Raw genomic sequence first — 23,255 nt, forward strand, 5'->3', positions numbered from 1 at the left:
TTCTGAAGAAAACAACTTGTTTAGATATTTGTTACTCCATTTTATTTAAGACAGTAGGCAGACAACTAAAATGTATAATAGAACTTTCAATGAAGAATTTATAAAATAAAACAAGTTCAGCAAGGTGTAAATGATGGAGCAAATTCCAGAAATCCTTTCTACGACTAACATGTAATTTGTCATGAATATGAAATTTAGAGAAACATTTTCTGCTATTCCTATATTTAATTACACCCCATTAATAAAATCTTGAAAAGAAAATATATACAGTGAACATTTCAGTTTGTTTCTTGCCATTGCTTTAATGAAATCGGTTATTTTAGGTGTCAAAGTCTGATTTTTGACCCGTATTATGGAGAGTCTGTTTTACAAACGACCTTACTCACAGCCAGGTTATAATAAAAATATAAAGCGATTTGATATTTCCTCTGGTTTTCTTATGATAACCACATTTAAAGATAACATTTGACAAGGAAAATACATAGATGTAGTGTACAAGGACCCCTCTAGGACTATTAAGAGGATAAGAACTAAGAAGTTTTGCATTTCAGAGGGTCTTGGTTCAATTTTCACAAAACAAACAGGAGAAAATATGCTGAAAATTGGATATATTTTCCAAAAGTGAATATACAATATTGAGACTTTGCCACTTCAACAGAGCAGATAATTAAGCAATTGCATTAATTAAAGTTGACAAAGCACAGGTTACGAATGTAGCAAAAACAAGTTTAGTGAAAGTTATTTTTTAGAACAGCAACAATGCCTTGGAATTTCTTCCAAGTTCAAGGAAAATAATAAATCTTACATTTACTGTGTCTCATAATACCCCACTGAAAAATGTGAAAAAGTATCTTTTTAGAAAATTATAAATCTGTGATATGGGACGGATTTTTGGTATGACTAAAGTACTAAGAAATAGAATTTCTAAGTGCTTTCTTTTTTTTTTTTAAATGAATATAAAACTATTTATTGACCACTGTTCACCAGTATTTACAATAAAGTAAACAATATACAGTTGAATAACTTTCGATTACTACAAAGTTATTGTTTTTCCTGGCTTCTGCTGAACCAGTAACCCCAAATACTGAGAAGACTGAGCGTACACGTAAGAAATGGGTTGGGGTAAAGTTTGAGAAAAACATGCAGATCAAGTTTAGATTAGAAAAGTTTGTTTACTCATTTATTCCTGCAGATCCTATATTGCCAACATCTCTAACCATCTGATTAGGTTTCCATGAACAAGTCTGAGACATTACATGTATCACAGCCTTTCAGTAAATATAGCACAGGGATTTCAACTTCTTGTAAAACGATTCACCAAAAGGAACCTTTAAATGTCCGGTTAACTAAGTCTTGCTTGGCTAATTAAAACATATCAGATATTTGCTAGTTTTTTCATTTGGGTGGGGAGGTTGTTGATAGTGATAAAATTTTCCTTTTAGGGGTTTTGCATATAAAAGTACATTTATATGACTGTGGATATTAATGCAGATTCTGATAGGACTGCTTTAAAAAAAATTACCCAATTTAAATTGTTTACATTAATTTGTCTACTTAATTACAAAATTATTTAATTTGAAAGGTTAAGACTTAAATTTTTCATTTTAAGTTGAAGTGATTTCTTATACTGCTCAAAATGATGGAATCCCAGAAACATGGACTTATTCATGGTTGTGAAAAGCTGTTTTTGTTTTGGTAAATGTATTTAAACAACAAAAAACCCCAAACCATTTACATATATATTTTATGTATACACATTCAAAAAACCCAGAATGGTCCTTAGGCATATATGAGTTAAATGCAAATTCTACATTCTGACTGAGTAATGACTATGGAGACTTCCCCCAACATTTAGAAAAGCTGTTCTCTAATGCAGAGGAAATAACATACCGTGGTATCAAATGTTCTTTTCTGCTAAAGGAAGCAACTACAGAAAGCTTTTATTTGTTCAAAGTAACCAGTGCTACAGATGCAAAAAAAACAAAACAAAACCCCAACAACTTCCCCAATAGTACTTCAAAAGAACATATCAAACTTGATTTTCATTAGAATGTAGTTATTTCTTCACACTAATAAATCAAAAAACCAAGACACAGATTTTACATATATATAAATATATATAAAAAGCAACGCAAACAATTATTGAGCTTCATCTTCTGGACAAGAATGCCAAGTTAGTCTCTCTTCATAAAAAGCAATTACAATTTGAGGACACTTCATATTTGCCTCCTTTGCCAGCACCAAGTCTGCCTCATCTGAATCCTTCCATTTCATGAGAAACATCAATTCTCCACTGCTGTCTGTGGCACCAATGATTCTTTCTGGATCAAGACCTCTGGCAAAACCTCTTGGTTTATCAGCAGCATCTCTTCTCTTCTTTGATTTGCTATCATCAGATTCACCGTCAGATAAAGATTTTCTTTTTGTTCCATCTTTTTCTTTACCAGCTTTTTGAGAATTAAGAAATGCTTCAATTAACTCTGGACAATCTAAATTTTCTTCAGGTTCCCAAGTATTGTCTGCATCTGTAAATCCCTTCCGCTTCGGGAAATACTCCACCTCCCCATTCACTACACGTCGGTCCAGTACTTTTTCTACTACAAGGTCTTCAGGTTCTGCCTCTTCAACTTTTTTACTCTTCCCATTCTGTTTCTTTCCCATTTTTTGCAATGTAGTTTTATTGGAGGCCATTTTTTATTGCAGACTTGAAGAGCTATTATTCACCGCTTCCGAGCTGCTCTGGGTCCCGGGTCTGCGGCGTCTCCTCTAACTGCTTTCTTAAAGCTGTTCTCATATAATTAATTGCTCTTCCGATATACAGGCAGCACCATTCAATGTATTCAGCCAAAAAATGAATATTGAAGATGTCTATTTCCTAACCTCAGCAATTCTGGTAAATTTTGGCCACTTTGGTGTTGCAAACTCCATCCTACTTGTCATGGAAAGAAAGCTTCCCAGAGATTTCAGTTTGGGGACATTTCTTTTCCAGGACTTAACAATAAATCTGCAGTGAAAACACGGCACCCTTTGCAATTGAATCTTTCGTATGATTAGACGTTGGTCCCGTCTTTCCACCTCTTTACCCAAACCGTCTCAATTTCTCCGAAAACGTTAAAATGTTTCATTCAGGATCACTTTCACAATTAAGGAAAAGTACTGCGGATAACATTAAATCCTAATTTTCATGTAAGTGCTCCTCATCCCCCATATGTCTAAAATCATCAAAACCCAGAAACTTCAAAAAATGAACAAACTGGAAGTGGAATCTTAGTAAGTAAAATGGCGTAAGGAATCATGGTCACATCGAGTATGTTGGATTCCACTTTCTCAGAGCAGATCAGGAGAAGACAGCAGCTCTACAGGACTTCACAGCACCTGATGAATGCATGGAACTATGTGATGTTAGCTTGCCCTTCCCTTGCAAAAATAAGATTTTATGTTGTTTTGCTAGTAAACAGACAAAGGGACCAAATACAATTTACACAGTTATACAGGGAAATGTGAAATCTAACCAATCTATGTGTGTTTCCAACAAGCTCAAGAGTGGAAAAAGTAATCTTGAGTTTCATCAAAATTCCTGTAAAACGGGAAAAGAGACCATAAACCCAGAGTCAGTGAGTCAATTAATTTCTGCATACATGGTCTCTCCCATGTCCTGACACCTCAGTTACATGACCTTCCCTTCTTCAGTCACTGATTCCAGGGTCAGTCCCTGGAATTTGTCATCAGTAAAAACTGAACACCCTATCAAACCGATAATTTCAAGTAACCCCTTTCCAACCACAACCTCCTATTTTTCCAGCTCATGCCTTTTAATACTTTGACTCTCAAAACCCGGCCTCCCACCAGGAATCCACAATGCAGTGATCCTACCACCTCTGGATCATCCCTCATCCTCATCTATATCCTTTTTACCTCTTTAGCCTCCTTCAATTTCAAGGTCAATCATTGCAATCATTACAGTGTATATGCCACCAACCCTGCTGCCTTATCCTACCCTCATCTTACTCTGGGGCAAAACAACATACCTAGTTAAATCCAAATTTGTTTTATCCACGCCTGCACTTGAAAAGCTGAATATATTTGGAGGTAAATACAACTATATTGACTTAATCAATTTAAAATCTTTTACTCTTAAATACACTGTTAAAAGAAAGAGAAGATAAGTCACAGATGGGGTCAAAATATTTGTATTTGCACCGTTTATTAGATGACATAGGGGTATAATAATGAGCCCATAAAATTCAGTCAAATTAAGTTTTGTATTGTTGTTAGTGATGGTGTGTATCTTTTTATTTTCATACAGTTTTGATCCACTAGGAGGTCTAAAACTTTCTACAAAGACACAATAGCCCAGCTCTACCACTTAATTGCTTCAGCACTGAAACATTTGTATGTGTGAAATATAAATAATAAATGTGTACAGGTGCTGTATATCTTCATTTCAATAACTCTAACCACTACATACATGACTTTTCACACCTACAATTAACATCGAGGAATAAGGATTGAATAAGTATTATGCATTTTAACATAAAGAATATCTTTGGATTCTTACATTACATGGAAGTATTCTGGGCAATGCTCTGATAAAATAGATGCTGATGATGCTATTTATTAGTATTAATACATAAAATTCTAACCAAAATTTAATGTGGGCGTAAGGCTGAATGAAGTCGTGTAGTTAAAAATGTGTAGAGTCACAAAAGACATATATTTTGTTGAGTCCTATAGAATAATATGTAGTATGGAAGTGAGTCTTAGCTAAATTAAATGCTTTATGGCAAATATGCTAAAAAGTGGTTCATATCCTCAATGGAGTAAATTTTTCCTAGGTTCAGAAAAACATTTTGTTCATTCACCTAACAGAGATGCGAACACCCTTAAAGGGGGTCACATCAGTGAAAGTGATAAAAATGCAACTTGATTTGTGGTAAGGAGAATTCACTAAACTCTGATCCACATCGGCCACTCTAAAAAATTCAAGCTAGTCAATAGAAAAAAAAAAAAATATATATATATATATATATATACACACACATAATAAAAAGAGGAACATTATATCTGTGAGGAGACCTAGTTAAAATTATTGAATTTTGAGGGAACTCTATACTAAGTAAGGATTAGTGTGCACCATCCTAGTCACTAAACAGCTGAGGCCTCTGGCTATCAACAGACTTGATGTCTTCCAAAATTACCATGCTCACATCATAGCTGATCTATCGTCTCAAAATCAATCAGTGAGGCAAAAATATCAGAAAACTAATGTTTTGTGAATGGTTATTATGTAAGGGCATTTTAAATTATTGCAGTTAATCTTTACAGTACCCTGTGCGATCATTAACCCCAATTTACATATGCAAACGAGCTCAGAAAGGTAAGTAATTTATCAATTTCAATTCACTCAGATATTTTTTTCTTAACTGTTGTAATATACAGATAGAAATGCTTATCCTGAAAAATCATTGTTTTTGTGTCTTCCCAGATAAAGGGCCAACTTTCTTCTACCCCGGGTGAGTGGAAAGAAATATTATAATGGTAACAGTCAATTTTGGATAGTGAGGGCTGTTATCTTTTACTCATTTTATCAGAACACACTATAAACAATTAAAAGATCTAGAATGAACTGCACAGCCATATGCTCTAATCTTTCTTTATATAAATTTTATTTATGTATTTATTTATTGGCTGCATTGGGGCTTCGTTGCTGCACATGGGCTTTCTCTAGTTGCAGCGAGGGGGTGGGGCTGCTCTTCATTGTGGTGCGTGGGTTCCTCATTGCGGTGGCTTCTCATTGCAGACCGTGGGCTCTCGGCACACGGGCTTCAGTAGTTGCAGCACATGGGCTCAATAGTTGTAGCTCATGGGCTCTAGAACGCTCAATAGTTGTGGCACACGGGCTTAGTTGCTCCACAGCATGTGGTATCTTCCTGGGGCAGGGATTGAACCTGTGTCCCCTGCATTGGCAGGCGGATTCTTAACCACTGCGCCACCTAGGAAGTCCATCTGCTCTATTCTTGAGCATCCTCAATTCTGTCTGCAGATGCTGCCAAGTAGAATGTTTTTGATGTTTGGTGGTTCTGGGTAGTAACTGCCATGACTATATGTGTTCTTTACAACTTCACTTACTTATCAGCTTTATACAATATCTACTGAAGGTTGTTGTTGAAAGATTAGCATTTGGCTCATTTAACTGAGCTTCTACCTTCCCTCGTTCTCCCCCAGCGGATACTATTGTTATTTTTACACTCAATTGTGTTTGTTTTTAAATCAGATGCGTAATCTTCTGTGTCATTTTCCATCAGTTTTAGTTGTTATTTCTTTTCTCCCCCATTGTGTCAAATAAAGACATTATGACTTACATCTCTTTAACATGGCCCATCCCAACATTTCCTCTTTATGACTTAACTTTTTCAATGTCAAGATTGTTGACATCATTTATATTCTGCTCTATAAATAAACCACTAAATAAATGATTATATACTCAATTATTTGTCTCTGAAATGCCTAAAAATTTTTAAATCATTATTTTAAATAGAAATTGCTAAGAAAATATTTGTCATTTTTTGAGCCAAGTGGTGAGTTAAATTACATTTTATTACATTTTAAGTATTTGATTATATTAAATCGTGTTGTCTTTAGTCATATTTTTTTACTACTACAGTGCCACACAAATACATCTTTTATTGTATCAGGGAAAATAATATTATCATTTTACACTCCTTTAATTGCTCAAAATCATATCACATTTAATTTTGTATTCAACAGAAGAGAATAAGACAGGATGAAGAAGATCTACAGGATACTTCACAGTACAGCGATTGCTTATCTAAGATAACACCAAAGGATATTATGTTAAGAAGAGGACTGAAATTAATGTCTACAGCAACTCTCTGAAGTAGACATCAATATTGCTGCTATAAGGCTGAAAAATTCAGAGACTCATCAAACGAGCATAACTGAAGATGATAAAGCTGAGGTTTGTAGGTTTATCTTTAATATACCCTGCCACCAGGAATCAACACAATACATAAAAGGTAATAATAATTTACTGAATTTATCTTTTCACTTGTATATCCAATTTTCATAGAATTGATGGTATTACAATGATACAATATAAACTGATAAAAAAAATCATGAAAATGATAGTGTAGCTAGGGTGATCCATTAAACTATTCAGTTTATTTTGTAATTTATTGATATGTATTCAAGGAGCACTGAATGTAACAGAGCCCATATTTTCAGGGACTGCACAGTCTAATGAAAAATTTATAAACTAATAAATTCAGTATAGTATAACACGTACAATAATAGAGAACCACAAAGGAGCAGTAGACATACAATGGGAGTTCAGGGAAGATCTTATATAGGAGCTTGTACTGAACTTGAAGTGTAAATGTAAGTTGTTCATTTGTCTAGGGAAAGAAACACGTTTCAGAAAAAAGAAACAGTATGTGTAAAATCGGATTCAAGAAAAACAATGGAGTATGTTTAAATACGTACAAAAGCCAGGGAATAGAGGGCCTTAGAAGAGATGACGCCAGGCTGTGAACATGCTGGCAGCCTCTAAGATAACCCTGGTAGTGTTAATGCCTTTTGGACCCCTCCTCCTTACGTGGTCAGACCTAGTGGCTCTCTTCTAACAAGCAGAACATGGCAAAAGTGATAGGATGTCATTCCTGAGATCGGGCTCCAAACATACCCTGACTTCCATCTGGCTTGTCCTTTTTCGTTCTTTCTTAGAGCCTAATTCTCAGGGAAAAAGCTGTCATTTTGTGAGTAGCCTAAATGAGGCCAAAGTGGCAAGAAACTAATGGTGTCTGATCGAGAGCTAGTGAGGATCTGAGCTCTTTAAGACGACTCCAGGCTGGTGGGAACTTGAGCTCAACTTCCTAGTGCCAGAGGCACCAGCTGAGCTCTCCCTGGATTCTTGCCATAGAAACTAGGAGCAGGTCTGTTACTTTAATCTGCTAAACTTTGGCATAATATTTTACATAGTAGTAGATTATTACAATTGGGTAGGGGCAGATGATAAAGACCCCAGAAAGACCACACAGAGGACATTGGAATTTAACTTAAAAGCAATAGGATATAATAAGATTTCAGAAAGAGTGGCTGGATGAGTCAATTTGTATTTAACAAACATTACTTAGATGTCAGTGATTATGAGTATATGATATTAGCAGTAGCGGTGTCAGATGAAAGAGCCTTATAGGAGACGAACTGGTCTTAATCAAGAGCAATGAAGTTGAAGAGGAGGTCTTGATGCTCAGAAATATGCAGGAGGCAGACACAGCACAGCTTTGTAATCATCAATTCAGGGGAGACAAGTGAGGAGGAAAAGTCTAGGATGAGGCCAAGGTTTTCAGTTTCAGTGACCAGCTTGATGAAGGGGACACCATCCACCCTGAGAAAGGCCACCAGGAAAAGTAAGTTTGGGTTGAGTGGGAAAGGACAGAGGCAAAGAGTGAGTTCCATTTCACACAAGTCAGATGTGGGGTGCTTAAAGTACTCTGGAGTTGACTTGTGAATGAATGAAAGAATCTAAAGGACCAAAATGAGGCCAGCATCTACAGAGAACACCAGCGTCTACAGGGCGGAAGGAACACAAAGATAAAGCAAAAAGGAAAGAGGGAGTGTCTGAAAGGGTCCGAAAGGGCTAAGGGAGCCCAGTGTCACAGAAATCAGGGAGGAAAGAGCTTCAGAAGAAGGGAGGAAAGTGCCAAATGCAGCAATAAAAATAGCTGTGTGATGCCTGGCAAATGGATACTGAGAACCAGAAGCATTTGGCCACCAGAGCTGTAGCATCTTAGCAGACGTTTTCACAACTGCTATAGATACGCTTCCAGTTGCTATTCTGTCTGTCTTCTTTGTCCAGAAGCAGTGTTTTGAGAGTTCATTAACTCTTATTCCCCTTTATATTTTAAGATGTGTGCTACCAGAAGGCTATGTGCCGTAAGTATATGGTCTGTATTCTAAATTTTCTGTGCTTTATACCAATGAGAAGAAATAAAACACTGTCACCAAAAGTCTTTTCCTGGAAGCTTGTCAATTATATCTGATATTAGTGCTATAGTAAGGTTGAGAGGAAAGATAGAAACTTAACTTTGGGAAAACTAGGGAATAAAATTGTTATGACCTACCCAGTAAAGAAAACACTTAGAAAGAGCAAAACACACCGATGTGTACTTACTTAATTCCGCCCTCAGACGTTTTCCCTCCACCATTCTTCTAATTTATTAATCAAATAAAATATCTTCCCACTTGTTAATTAGAAAAATTATATTTAAGCCACAATGGTTCCTACTAGACCATCAGCCAATGCAAAAATTCCACTTGCAAAGTAGACCATTATTTTTCAAAGCTGAATAATTTCCTTTTCCCACTTAGTGATACCAAGCTAAGGGTGATAATGTTCTCTTTAGGCCTTTGCATTTTCTCTGTCACCTGTTTTGTCTCCTTAGTTACGTGAAATACTAGGGCAGAGAAAAAGTTTGACAACTCGCTCATGTGACCCAAGTAACGAGTTGCTGTGTTTCCCCTGGAGGTTGGAAGAGGAGCTGAGACAGATGCCGGAGCATATGGGCCTTAAGGCATGACCACCCTTGGGGTAGCATTTCATGGGTATTTGATGTACCAATTGGCAAGTTAGATAGTTTTCCATTTTCATTTATCCAGGGAGCATAAGTGCTCCAGAATCCATGAGGGGCTACAGTTGCCAAGTCCTGTGGTTCCTGACCATAAGTTGTGCCCTGATCGTACCGCTCGTCGTGTTCCTACTTAATAAAAGGGAAAAACATTCAGCTTTCCAGCAGGGTAGAAGCATATGATCAATGTGTTTTCCCTTGCAACTGAAGAGAAGATCTTTCACTTCTGCAATACCAGATGGATCCAAATCTAATTTTAAGTAAAACCCTGTGAGTGAACAGTCCTAAAGTGAGAATTCTGAAACACATGCTCATTCCTCAAACGTTTTACAAAAGGAGGGATGTGATGGAGGTGAATGAACAATTTCATATATAAGTCACTCTTCTCTTAGTTTAGTTTGGTGAAAGAGATTCAGATTTCTGTTCCTTTTTATTAAATAAAACAGATGCAACTTGAGGAGAGAGGATTACATATGATATGCAGGCATTTTGAAATTCCCTGACATGCTGTTTTTTCCAGCTACTATTACCCAGATGTGAAAATTATTTATCCCATCAGCCCAGGACCCTGAAAATAAATGAGCAAGAGTGCTGGATATTCCTGAGCTAAAGTGTTTACCTCTCAAGAGGAGTTTTTTATTTTGGGGGTTGTTTTTAATATATTCTGATAACTTGGTCAAGTCTTTCCCCCTGTTATTCCATTTGCTTTTTGTACCACAATATTCTAAATGAAACTTTTCAATTTACATTTGTTTTAATTGTGAATTCTTGTAGACTTTTTATATTTTTAAATGAACATTAGTAAACCAAACAAAAAAAGCAAAACTTTAGATATCACTTGTAATTACAGTCCTGTCTATACAGATGGGGGTTAGACAATTCACTCCTCAAGTAATCAAGTTTTTAATAAAAATTTTAATTTTTTGAGATGATTTAGGTTCACAGCGAAATTAAGAGGCAGGCGCCAAAGTTTCCCAAGGTATAGAGGTAACTTTCGCCTGGACCTTGCAATCACCCAGATTTGGGTGGGCAAAGCAGAGTGTGGTATGGGTGCCGAAGTCTTGAATTAATGAGTGAAAACAATGAAAAACTCAGTGAATGAGAATGGTCATGGGCGTATGGCTCTTCCACCCCTTATCCAATCCACAACATTATGACTATTTTACCTTATGTGGCAAAAGAGACTTTGCATAGGTGATTAAGGCTACTCATTAGTGGACTTTAAGAATCTTTCAGGTGGGCCCTAGTAGTCACATGAGTCCTTAAAAATGAAAGGCTCTGAGAAATTCAAAGCTCAAGGGGGATTCCACCCACCATCACCGACTTTGAAGAAGAAAGAGGCTATGTGTCAAGGAAAGTGGGCAGTCTTTAGGATCTGAGGGTGATGCCCAGCTGACAGCCAGCATAGAAATGGGGACCACATAACCAAGGAACTAGAGTCTATCAGCTGAATGATGCTGGAAACATATTCTCCCCAGACTTTCAAATAAGAGCCCGAGACAATGGACCCCAGATTTTGGCCTTATGCGATCCTAAGCAGAGTACTCAGTTGAGCTCACTAAACTTCTAATTCTCCTGATCTGCAGAATTATGAGATAATAAATGGGTATTGTTTTAAACTGCTCAGTTTGTGGCACTTGGTTGCGGAAGCGATGGAAGCGTAATTTCTGCCGCCTTGTAAGGATCATCATGCCTTCTTATAAGGCAGTAGGGTGACAATAATATGGAATCAAAAGTGTGAACCACAACTACACTCTAATAAAAAATTAATTGAAAAAGAAGTGTGAACTAAAAAGGACAGTGACCCTCAGGGACCTGGGACACACAATATTGCAATTTTAGAGAGGTGGAAGAAATTTGATAGCCACAGGGTACGAGAGGACTCCGCAAAGGCAGAATAGAGAGTGACCTTCTTAGAGAAGATTCAGCACACAGGAGATGGTGAGAAGGTGGCCGGGTGGGTAGGTTCAGAGGCTGAGCTAGGAGTGCTGTCGAGTTTCTGTGCTATGAAGGAAGGTCACTGCCTTCATGTGGGTTGGGAAGAGCAACGGTGTTAGCACTACATCTTTAGTGGGGAGATTTTCAACCTAGTCGTGAAGTGAAGAACCTAAAAACCAGTGGTTCCATGCTAGGTGAGAGTGCGAGAGTTCACATGTGATGCAAACTTGGTGTAAAAAGAACTCATTAAAAAAAAAAAACTAGTATTGAGTTCTAGAAAAAATGGACTTAGATATTTCTGTATCCCCTGTCCAAATACCATCTTAATCTTACCCTTCTCGACTTTGACCTTTGACACCTCTCTCTTATTTCTATTTTAATGATTTGGCATTCTCATTTGCCACCTTAGCTTCCTTTTCTCACAGTCAAGACACCAATAAATGCATAAGTATTTTCAATGAAATTGCAATTCATATTTATAGAGCAAGTTAAATTAAACATTGATCTAGTCAAGCAAATTTGTACTGTCAAATCTAGTCACTTAATTATTTTAAATAAATATCATACCCTCAAAATTGTGAGAAGAAAAGTGTATATTACAACATATCTGAAGAGGCTGTGCCACAGAATGGGTTATTATTAAAAATGATTATGTGGTATATGATTTATGTTTCAAGGGAAAAGTGCTAAAATTTAGGTAAGAAAAGAATGTCTGTCCCTATGGACCACATTTGGCTATTGGAGTCCATTTCAAACATTTTACCAGCCCATAAAACACATGCTCGTGGCTGAATTTAGTATTGTAAAATTCTGATTAGTGAGATTTACTGTCTCTTTGTAAGAGGTAGTTCAGTACTGGAAATATTTTATAACATTAAACCTTGTTGATGGAGAAAAAAGTACTTTATCAGTTAAGAGCTTTACATATTGTAGTGAGTGAACACACACTATAATGCAGGTCAAACCTTTTAAAAATTTCTTATATTTTCAAGCTGAAACATAAATGACATTGTTTGCATAAACTTCATCTTCTCTATTTTCAAAAGGGAGCTTTGGGAAACAGATCATGTTTGATATGTCTGTAATTTAATGAAGCAGAACTACACATATTGATAATCACACTTTGTCAAAATTCCGTTTGTGCATGGCCTTATTAAAATATTTATTATAAAGAAGGCACGACATGTGCTGTTAGAAAGTCTGTGTACAAGTTACATTTCCATTTCTCTCACCCTGACATTCATCACAGTTCTTACAAACGCTGTTGAATGTAGGCACCTACCCACCCCCTCCCCACCAAAGTTTAAGAAAGGGGTCAAGTTATAGGTTGCTGCTACTAAGCCATTTACATGTGACACTTGAGTCCCACCAGAGTCTTTGATTTATTGACACTATAGAGCCAAATATGATATAATAAGTATTCAGCTGCCTGAGACCAGGTAAATGTCTATCCCTTTATATGCAAGGTCATAGCTCACTAACTCAAAAAATACATTTTATTCTAGATTACCCTGAATAAACATATTCATTTATTATACTAGAGGTTAGACCGCAGGTGTTCTTTGCAGACTACCATTTTATAATTCAGAATCACTCCAAGTAACTCTAATTGTGTGAAGCCAGCTTAGACTTGGCAACTAAAGAGAACACAGCTTTTGAATGCCATTTGCACTGTGCAGTTAAATTATTATCCATGCCTTTGGGCCAGGTGGGATGATCCACATGCTTTGTCTTTTGGCCCAGTGTACTTCTTCCTCTTGTTAGCACTATGCAGGAGTCCTCTATTCAACCTTTAACCTTCTCATCAAGGACTTTCAGGAACGGTATAACGACTGCTGATTGAGGAAAAACATTTTGCTGAATGTATTTGCCAATGTTTCAGAAAATTTCTACAGAAATTTGTAATTGAATTTGTGTACACTTTTGAGCAGGTCTTTCCAGAATTGCTCCAATCAAATCATGCTTATTAAGCAAATACTACTCCCTCAGAACAATAGTACAGACTCTGGAGGAGTCTCATTATTTAAGGCACAGTCCATTTCTTTGATGAGATTCTAACCAATCTAGACCAATAAAATTAAAACACATGGGAGGGCTTCCCTGGTGGCACAGTGGTTAGGAATCCACCCGCCAATGCAGGGGACATGGGTTTGAGCCCTGGTCCGGGAAGATCCCACATGCTGCAGAGCAACTAAGCCTGTGCACCACAACTACTGAACCCACGCGCTGCAACTACTGAAGCCCATGTGCCTAGAGTCCATACTCCACAACAAGAGAAGCCACCCCAATAAGCCCACACACCACAATGAAGAGTAGCCCCCACTCTACGCAACTAGAGAAAGCCTGTGTGCAGCAACAAAGACACATTGCAGCAATAAATAAATAAAATTATATAAAAATAAATAAAACACATAGGAATTAGTGTTTATAAAATAGTTCATGTGTAATTTCTGATCTATGCCATAATGTTATCAGTGGTGGAAATTTTAGAGAAAATGAGAGTAATGAATGGGGAAGATGAGAATGCATACGGATTGAGAAATTATAGAGTAGAAATAAAGTTCATGGACTTTGATCATAAAGTCTGGGATATAATTCAGGCTAAAATACTTATAAGATATGTGACCTTGAGCAAGTTAATTAAAATTGCTAAATCTCGGGAGATTTTCGTCTCAAAAAATGGAAAAGTAAAATTACTAACTCATAGGGCTTTGATAAAGTTAAATGAGATAACGGTAATTAGCAATTACAAAACACTTATGTGCCAATCACTCTTCAAAATGTTTTAAGCTTGTTAAGTCATTGAATCTTCCCAACAAACCTATGAGGTAGATACTATCATTTTTCCCCCTTTTATAACAGAGAAAACAGAGGTGCAGAATGTAAACGTAACTAGCTTAAGGTCTCATCTTTTTTTTTTTTCATTTTATTTATTTATTTATTATTTTTGGTGGGGTACACCAAGTTCAATCATCTGTATTTATATACATATCCCTGTATTCCCTCCCTCCCTCGACTTCCCCCCACCCTCCCCGTCCCAGTCCTCTAAGGCATCATCCATAGGTCACATCTATTAATGGAGGAGCTGGGAGGCTGATTCCAGAGCTCATGCCCTTGGTAACGCTTTAACATACGTATCAGCATACTAGGTCCGTGAGATCCGATGTGTGCATAACATCATAGCTATACCTGAGAACATTTTTTTCCAAAGGCTAGTCATCTTTCTCATAGATTTCTGCCCACATAAATGATATTTCTGAGAAGTTAGGATATAGATGATGCCCACCACAATGTATGCAACCATGAAGAAACGCACCACATTGATAATCCAGTACAAAGTCTTCAACAGTTTAATTGCTTTGCTGCTCCAGTCTGAGTGCAGAGGCATATGGAAGATATTCAATCAGATAATTATTCCTGAAGCTTAAACTGAGCAGTCATTATTCTCAATAAAGTAACATTTTGTTGAAACATTGCAAGACAGAAAATCAATTGCAGAATCATGATTGATAGATCTAAAAGGGTGTACCCACATGAGTTGAGCTTTCTCTTAGAGACATGGTAATCATCAACTTTTGCTTCTCAACAATACACATGAGGAAATTGACTAAGAGTTTTAATAGTCTCTGTATTTGTTATTCATACTATCCTGGACAAATTACTTTTCTCTCTATTTCATAACATAAAAAAAGGGGAAATAGTCTACTGCTTTTGTATTTTAAGTAGTTTGCTGCCTAACATTTTTATTTCAAGAGAGGGAAAACAACTGATTACGTCAATCAATTAAGTGAGAAATTTAAAGTTGCCTTAGTCTTCTTATTTACTCTTGGAATTGAGTAAAGTTATATTGAGAAAGCATGCATTCATATATAATTTTCCACATGACAGATTACTTACAGATATATCACCACTTCTGAAGGATCGGTTTATTTTTAACACAAATCGTAAAAGCTGAACTTCTCAGAAATGCACATACTGCTCTAAAAGTCAATCCCAGTCCCAATTCTAGTAGATATCATTTTCTGTAGAATGTAAAGAATCTTTAATTTTTGAAATACTAACTGGATATTCCTAGAGAAGACTTAGAGCTATCAGAAACACCATGATTGCAGAATTGCTGTCTCAAGAAATTTGAAATTAATAGCATACAGAAGTGGCTTTAAAAATGTATTATTAATAGAGAGGCTCCACTTCTCAAATGTTCTGTTACTGTTACTCTTGAGTTACAGAGAAGTAGAGACTTAGTAATCTACAGGTTAATAATGCCTTGTGATTAGACATTTCCACATTCACCAATCTCAAAGTTGCAAAGTCCTGAATATTATCCCTGAATGAGGCATCAGTGATCTTTAAATACACAAGCATCACAAAGTTTAATGTGTTTTACTCCAAAGGTATTGAGAGCAATTCCAAGGAAGGTGAAGGTGAAGTCACGAAGACCTCCCCACCCACATGACCATCAGGACGTGGTAACTCTTCCCCAGCTTTACATACACGTAAAGGGAAAGTACCTATCTATGGTCAAAAGAAACAGATAACAGTGCACAATCCTCTGGTTCATTTTGGAAAATGTTTGTTTTTTTCACCTTCCATGCTATCCACTGCTGTTCGTAAAATGAGTTCTGAGTGATAATAGCAAGTCTAATTGACATCATTAGAGATGGCAGCCTCGAAAGTGACAAATACTGTCACATGGCAAAAGAACACGTGTGGGGGCGTGCTCAGTACAGACACTGAAGAACAGATTCTATTGCAACTTTAATAGCTGGAAATTCAATCTTTCTCAACATGTTGATAGGATTCATACTCTCCTTTCACATGTTGGATCACAAGAATTGCTAAGTAAAAACCCAAGTAGCAACATCAATTAACTGTTTCTTGAATATGCAAATTAAACAGGAAACATGTATGCTTAAATCTTGAATTTGAGCATTGTTTGTGCAGATGAAAGAAACTGCAAGACAAAATCAGTGTTAATCATAGTAAGAGGTTCTTCCAGACTCATATCGAATAAGAGCAAAAAATGATTGTTTAAACTTTCTGCTTTGCAAACGGTTTGCAATAGATGTACTCCACTGGCTACAAATTGTGAACTATTAGTGATATTTATTTCTATATCCTACTTGGTTTAGGCACTTTGTAATGACCATAAATGCATCATGGGGTGTTTACTCTGTATCAGACAAGAATATTTAATTACTCTTCTGTAATTTTTATTTACATGTGACGTGTTTACATTACATGTAAAACAACATAAAATCTACAGCATTTTTAAGTTTTTTCACCTGAGTGCAAATCTGAGAAACAAATAAGCACTCAATATGTAACTTAAGTTTTACTTTTTTCTGCTCTTGGTAAAGTACGTATACAAATATAACAGTCTACAAATGTGCAAATAAATCCTCAACTATTTGGAAAAAGAATTTTAACCTCAGGACATCGATCTGAGCAAATCAGGAAGAAAAAGCCACTACAAGTTACAGAAACAAGAAAGTTCATATACAAGGGCCAGAGAGTGAAGGAAAATTTAAGTGGCATCATGCCCAGGAGGGCTGCAAAGTGACAGCCTGTGGAGGTAGCCCCCAGGACATCTGCACAGCATAGAGTGCATTGTAGCCGCTGCATTCATAGAAACAGCCTTCTCTGTAAACACCTCTGAATCTGAGTATCAACTTGCTTTCTGTTTAACTTACTGATAAAAAGATACATGATCAGCTAGAGCCCTGATATCAGTGGTTCTATAGAAGAAGAGGAATTAAATTAATGTAAAGAGAACCAGGTTGGGCCCAGAATAATTTTTTCGTCCACCAGGTATTTGCAGTTAGTGGAAAAATCCTATTCTCAGAGTGGCAATCCGACCTACTTCCTCACTCGTAATTGCTGTCTTGGACATCATTCACAGGAGGGCTCAGATCAAAGCTTGGGCTCGGCTGAATCACCCTTCCAGGGATGCAATTTCCGGGAGAATTGTCACCTTCTCTGAAGCTTACATTTCTGGACATTGTAATAGACAATAATTTGCAGTTTACTAAAGGGTGCTTATGGGTGACGTTTTCATGTCATTATTCAAGACAGACATTTCTATAAGTGTATTTCAACAATGATGGGACACATTCAAGGTTTTTACCATGAAAGTTAAAACAACCAGAGATCAAAATCACCATAAGCAGCTGCTCTTTCTTCTAGTAATCAACACCAGAAATTCTTAATTCAACAATAGATTTTTGAGAGTATAAGACACTTAACTTGTTATCACAACTGCCAAATATACCTTGAGTATGATTTCAGCATAAATAAGATATTAGAAGAAGATAACTTTGAATTGACTGAAGACATAGCCCCCAGGCATACATGTCTGTACATATACATATATATTCTGCATGTTCCTTTGGACAATTCGCAGCCTCCCTAATTCACACCCTTGAATCACAGGTGCCCATGATTCTAGCACTAAACATCTTCAATAATGAAAAAAAAAATAACTAAAAATATTAATAACAAAAACCCAAGTGCCTCCTAGCACCTCACATTCTCATAACCACTGTAGATGAAAACAGACTCCATCATATAAACTATATTTCTGTCACATTTCAATTATTCATATGCTATGAAGCCATGGAAAACATGAAGAAATCTGATAGAGACAGATAGATCGGTAATAAATAGATGATAGATAATAAATAGATAGATGATAGATGATAGATAGATATAGATAGATACAGATAGATAAAATAGGACAGTTTGAAAAGATCTATACTGTATAATTCCAATTATATGACACCCCAGAAAAGGCAAAATCATAAAGACAATAAAAATGTTAGTGGTTGCCAGGGGTTTGTGGGGAGATGGGGAGGATGAAGAGGGGAGCACAGGGGATTTTTAGGGAATTTATACTATTCCGTATGATACTGTGATGGTGGATTCATGACATTATACCTTTGCCAAAATCTATCGAACTTAACAACAAAAAGTATTCAAGTTGGAAAATCATTAGACAGTTAGAACATCCTCGGAAGGACAATGACAAGGGACTCTAACTCTATTTCAAATGTATGAAACAACCTCACACAGACCTATGGGGTAAAGGTGCTCATCCTCGTAATTCTGGAAATAGGCGGAGTCTATAAGACTAGAGGCAAAATGTACTGCGTATAAGCACTGTCTTCTGGTTGATAAAGTTATTTTCAAGGGGATATATAGGTTCACAATTCTGATACCGCTATGGCAATTCTGGTGCATACATGTTGGCATTAAACATGTAAGGAATAGAGTTTTCACTGTTGGAGCAGGACTTCACAGATACACAGGTGGAGGGGGCCAGAACAAGCCACACGGTGATGTGTCAGAGTTGGAGACCTCAGTGTGAACTCGTGTTCCACTCAATATAGATGCAGATGGTTGCAGATAGAAATATGCATGGATATTCGTGGGTTAGTACACACACAAATATATCCTTGCTCAATCAAGATCTCAAAGAAATCATGCATCAGTAACCATAAGCACACTCAGCTCCCAGATTTTGGTGAATAATACTGTTCTCCAAAACAGGGAACCAGAACTGCTTGGAGAAATGGCTGATTCCAGGACTGAGACAGGAAGGATACAAGAGGAACCTGAAACATCTTGTAGTGTCCGAAAGTAAGAAAGAGCCAAGCAGGCACACAAACTCACATCCATGGGGGATGGGAGGACGTCAAGGGACACAGGAGTCACCTGAAAGAGCTCCCAGGAGCCAAAACAGGAAGAATTTAAGCTACAAAATAAATAAAATTGCATTGGATTATGACCCACCCAAAATATAAATAACCACAAGCACTTATGGATAAATAAATGATTAAATAAATTAGTAACTAGTGGAGAATTCCTGTGCCAAAGAACTCGAAATAATGTACATGGTTTCTCCATCTTACAGAAAGGGGAGCCTGCCTCTCTACTCCTTATGTGCAGGTTGTACATAGTGATTTCCTTCCAAAGAATACAGTACAGTGTAGAAGGGGTGGGGCTGGGGGCAGGAGGACTATACAGTAGAGAAACCTGAGAAACTCAGCCAGGTGACCAAGCCCATATTAACAATGGTAAGGTAGACAGTCGACAGCCTTGATCAGATGTGATGAAAATAGCATTTTACCTCTGTGCTTTTCATTCCGCAAATCCATAAGAGCAGCCTACTCGTGAGACTAGTTCCAGTAGAGGGACATCCTACAATATACCCGACCAGCTCCTACTATATACCTGAAGTCAAGACTGTCAAGGTCATCAAAAACAAGAGAAGTCTGAGTAACAGTCACACTGAAGAAGAAATTAAGGAGAAACAGGACAGCAAAGTGGAATGTTGGGTCTTTGATGGGACCCTGGAACAGAAATAGGATATTAAATAAAAACTAAGATAATCCAAATAAACTGTGGACTTTAGTTGATTATGTATTGATAGTGGGTCTTTAATTTTAATAAATGTACCATAATAATGTATGATGTCAATAAGGGAAACGGTGTGTAGGGGTACGTGGGGACTATTATCTTCTCAATTTTCCTGTAAATCTAAAATGGTTTATAAAAAACACACAGATGAGGAAGAGATGATCTCTGTTCTCTAGGAGCTCACAGTCGAAAGAGGAGACAAAGACCCAAGAAATGACAGTTGAGTGTGGTAAGTTCTGTGATGAAAGGAAGCGTGAGGCTTAGGAGAGTTCAGTGGAGATGCACCAAGCGATGGGCTGCAGACCTAAGGAATCTTGGGAGGAGAGAATGATTCTGGACTGAGTATTACAGGAATCAAGCGTTAAAAGGAAATGAAAACAATGCAAGAAGCAATGAAGTCCAACCTTGAATGGTGAAGTCCCTTTATCACCAGGATCAAGAGCATATTCCCTCAACTTTTACAGTCATCCCAACTTTGAAAGTTTCCTTTCCTGCTTCATCTCTGACTCTGCATCATCATAACTCTCTGCTTCTATAAAATGTGGGTACATCCACCTCTGAAGTCTTGCCAGTCTGGCCTCTTCTGCATGTGTTGGCACTTTGGAGACGGTGAACACGTTTTTGTCTCTTTAAAAAGGCTATGCAGCCTGTCTTCCTACTCCTGGAAAACTCCTGAACCTTTTTAGTTCATAAGTTTCCAGCCTTTTTCAAACTCAAAGTCTTTTTACCATACTCTGAATCCAATTTGAATAATTCTTCTATTATTTTTTCTTAAAATATTGCATTTTGGAATCATGTGCATTTCCATGGACTTATATATTTTTTCATCAGTTATATTCCTGAATTCTCCAAATCCTGGACCTGTCTTGGAATCATTGTTTGAGGATCATAAAACCCCTTGGATATCATCTTTCTATTATTTGACAGAAGGAAAGAATAAGAACTGATGTTTATTGATTGCAATGTATCAGGAACTCTGCAAGACTTGTAAAATATGTTAACTTTTCAAATCCCCCCAAACGCCTGTAAGTATTATTACCTCCATTTTCTGTGAAATAAAGCTATGGAGGGACACTGCAGCTGTAAAACCTACCCAGACATGTAGTCAGAATCCTGAGCGCGCACGCCAACCAGCAACAAAGCCCAGGCTGTCTCTGCTTTAGCATTTCCTACCTTCTCTGTGCGAGCACAGGGATTGAGACCCACATAAGCAAATGTATTTCCCAACAATATGAAGCTGTTTACTGTCAGAGTCAGATTGTTTCTCACTTCTGTGCAGCGGCTGCGTTCCCTGCTAGACATACGACCTGAAGCAATTTTTCAGCACCCTGGTTCACCAGTTTCCTCAATTTTAAAATGGGGCTTAAAATAGCACCTACCTCCTAAAGATGCTGTGCGGAATGAATGAGATGATGTAAGTGAAGTGCTGAGAGCCCTGCCAGACACCTAGCAGAGTCTCTTGCCGTCACTGTTACCATCACTATACCTAGATGTCGAGCCATTTCCTTGTTTCTTGTCAGTACTCTGAGGCATGGAAAACACTCCATTGTTATTTATTTGTTTTACGGTTTCTGCTTTTACTTCTATGACAGTCCTCTTGTTTTCCAGAATACAAAAAAAGGAAACAGTATTTGACTTCAGTTCAAGAGCTTGACAGTAAGTGCTGAAAGAAAAAGAAGGATGTACTTAAGGCTGTCAAGAAAAGAGAGGGATTGTCACACAGCCTGGGCAGGTAGTGACAGGGGCAAAGCTGGTGCATTTAATGGTTGTCCCCCTTTCCAAACATCTCAGTGAACTAAGAAAGGGAACTTTGACATTGAGAGCATGCCGAGAAGAGATACTATTCCAAATGAAGCAATAAAATGTGTAATAGTTGTTAGTAACTAGAGAAACTGCTTAGTTCTTGTCTCAGGTTTAATAAGTTCTCAAAGATTGTGAATGAGTTAAGGGAGTTTTTAATATTCCTCTGATATATGAACCCATGTACTACCTTGTATTGCATAATTAAAAATGTTTTTGATCCGAAAGACTTAGATTTGTCCTAGCAAATTAAGCAATGAACAGCTCATCTCTAGGTTTTATTCATAATGCAAACAAGTGAAGGCAATCAATGCCAATTTTCGGGCGACATTCAACACAGAGGGGAAACCGAAGCTTCATTCATTTCAAATATCATCGTGTGTCATCCAAGAAGAAAGGCTGATTGGCACCACGAGGGTTATCTTAATTCTATTCGTATTAGAACCGTAAATACTGCTCAACAGATGTCAGGGTGAAAGTATACAACCAAAGACTCAAATAGACCCATACTACAGAACGGGAGAACTTGCCAGAGTCATTACAGCATGCAAACCTGGGTTCATGTCACTCATGTTTCCCCAGAAAGAGACGAAACACTTTTCAAAATAGAATACTTCGTAGTAGGGAGTAAACAGTAAAGCACGCACCTGTATAATCATCGTGATGTCCTCCGTGCCGGGCAGAAAATCGACCCCCTCCAGTTCCTTGTGTCAGCAACGCCCAGGGTCAGTCGGTTTCACTTATGTGAGTGAGAAGAACCCAAAACTTTTCCTGAGGTTCGAGTCAACTTCCTCTCTACCAAAGATATACAGGAGTCTTTTAAAGAGCTTTTATTCTATACGCCTTTATATGTGGAGATCGAAATTGAAATAGCCATAAAATGCATGATCTCAAGGAATCCACTTTAATTCCATGAATTATACTGTAGCTAAATCATGTCATTGTCTAGGATGATAAAGCCTAGCCTTACAATGTGTGACTCAGGAGGCAGTCCTGGCGCTGTTATCTTATATAACCTTGCTGTGAAAACTAAAACGATATTATAGGTGCAAATACTTTAGAAATAAGGGCTGTTATAAATCTATTTGTTGTATTTTTATTCTTTAAGTGGGCCATGCCCATAGCACGGCAGGTAAGTTTCTATCTGACCATTTACACAGTTTTATTTTATTTTTTATATGGTTTTATTAAAAGAACTTGGATGTTAGCAGCAATGTGTGTGAACCAAATAGAGTAGTAAAGATTTGTTGGAAAGGCTGGATTTTTGTTTTGGATTAATAAAAAATGTTATTAATACTGAAAGACAATATTATCACATCATTAGCTTTTCACATAGTTCATTTAAAATAGTAAGATGTTACCTGTAAATTTGTAACACTGGTGACATGTCCTACTGTGAAGACACGATATTCAATAAATGAAGAACAAATTAATGCTGTGAGTTGAAAGACA

General features: G+C 37.1%; 1 protein-coding gene across 2 annotated transcripts; it reads right to left on the minus strand.

The window, feature by feature from the left end:
- Positions 1-2,027: 2,027 nt before the first annotated feature.
- Positions 2,028-2,759, minus strand: LOC130831615 (chromobox protein homolog 3-like). Of its 2 annotated transcripts, XM_057699888.1 has the most exons (2): positions 2,526-2,759; positions 2,149-2,452 (listed from the first exon to the last, which is right to left on the minus strand). In XM_057699888.1, exons 1-2 carry the CDS (start codon positions 2,689-2,691, stop codon positions 2,283-2,285), a joined length of 336 nt encoding a protein of 111 aa, XP_057555871.1. In that variant the 5' UTR covers positions 2,692-2,759; the 3' UTR covers positions 2,149-2,282. The 2 variants fall into 2 exon arrangements, with proteins under 2 accessions (XP_057555870.1, XP_057555871.1); XM_057699887.1 differs by having other exon boundaries at positions 2,028-2,759.
- Between the last annotated feature and the right edge of the window lie 20,496 nt (positions 2,760-23,255).

The sequence above is a fragment of the Hippopotamus amphibius genome, chromosome 11, assembly GCF_030028045.1.
Source record: "Hippopotamus amphibius kiboko isolate mHipAmp2 chromosome 11, mHipAmp2.hap2, whole genome shotgun sequence".
Classification (NCBI taxonomy): domain Eukaryota; kingdom Metazoa; phylum Chordata; class Mammalia; order Artiodactyla; family Hippopotamidae; genus Hippopotamus; species Hippopotamus amphibius.

Excerpts from the sequence above, each read along its gene's own strand:
- LOC130831615 (XM_057699887.1), bottom strand. The coding sequence starts at position 2,691 with ATGGCCTCCAATAAAACTACATTGCAAAAAATGGGAAAGAAACAGAAT.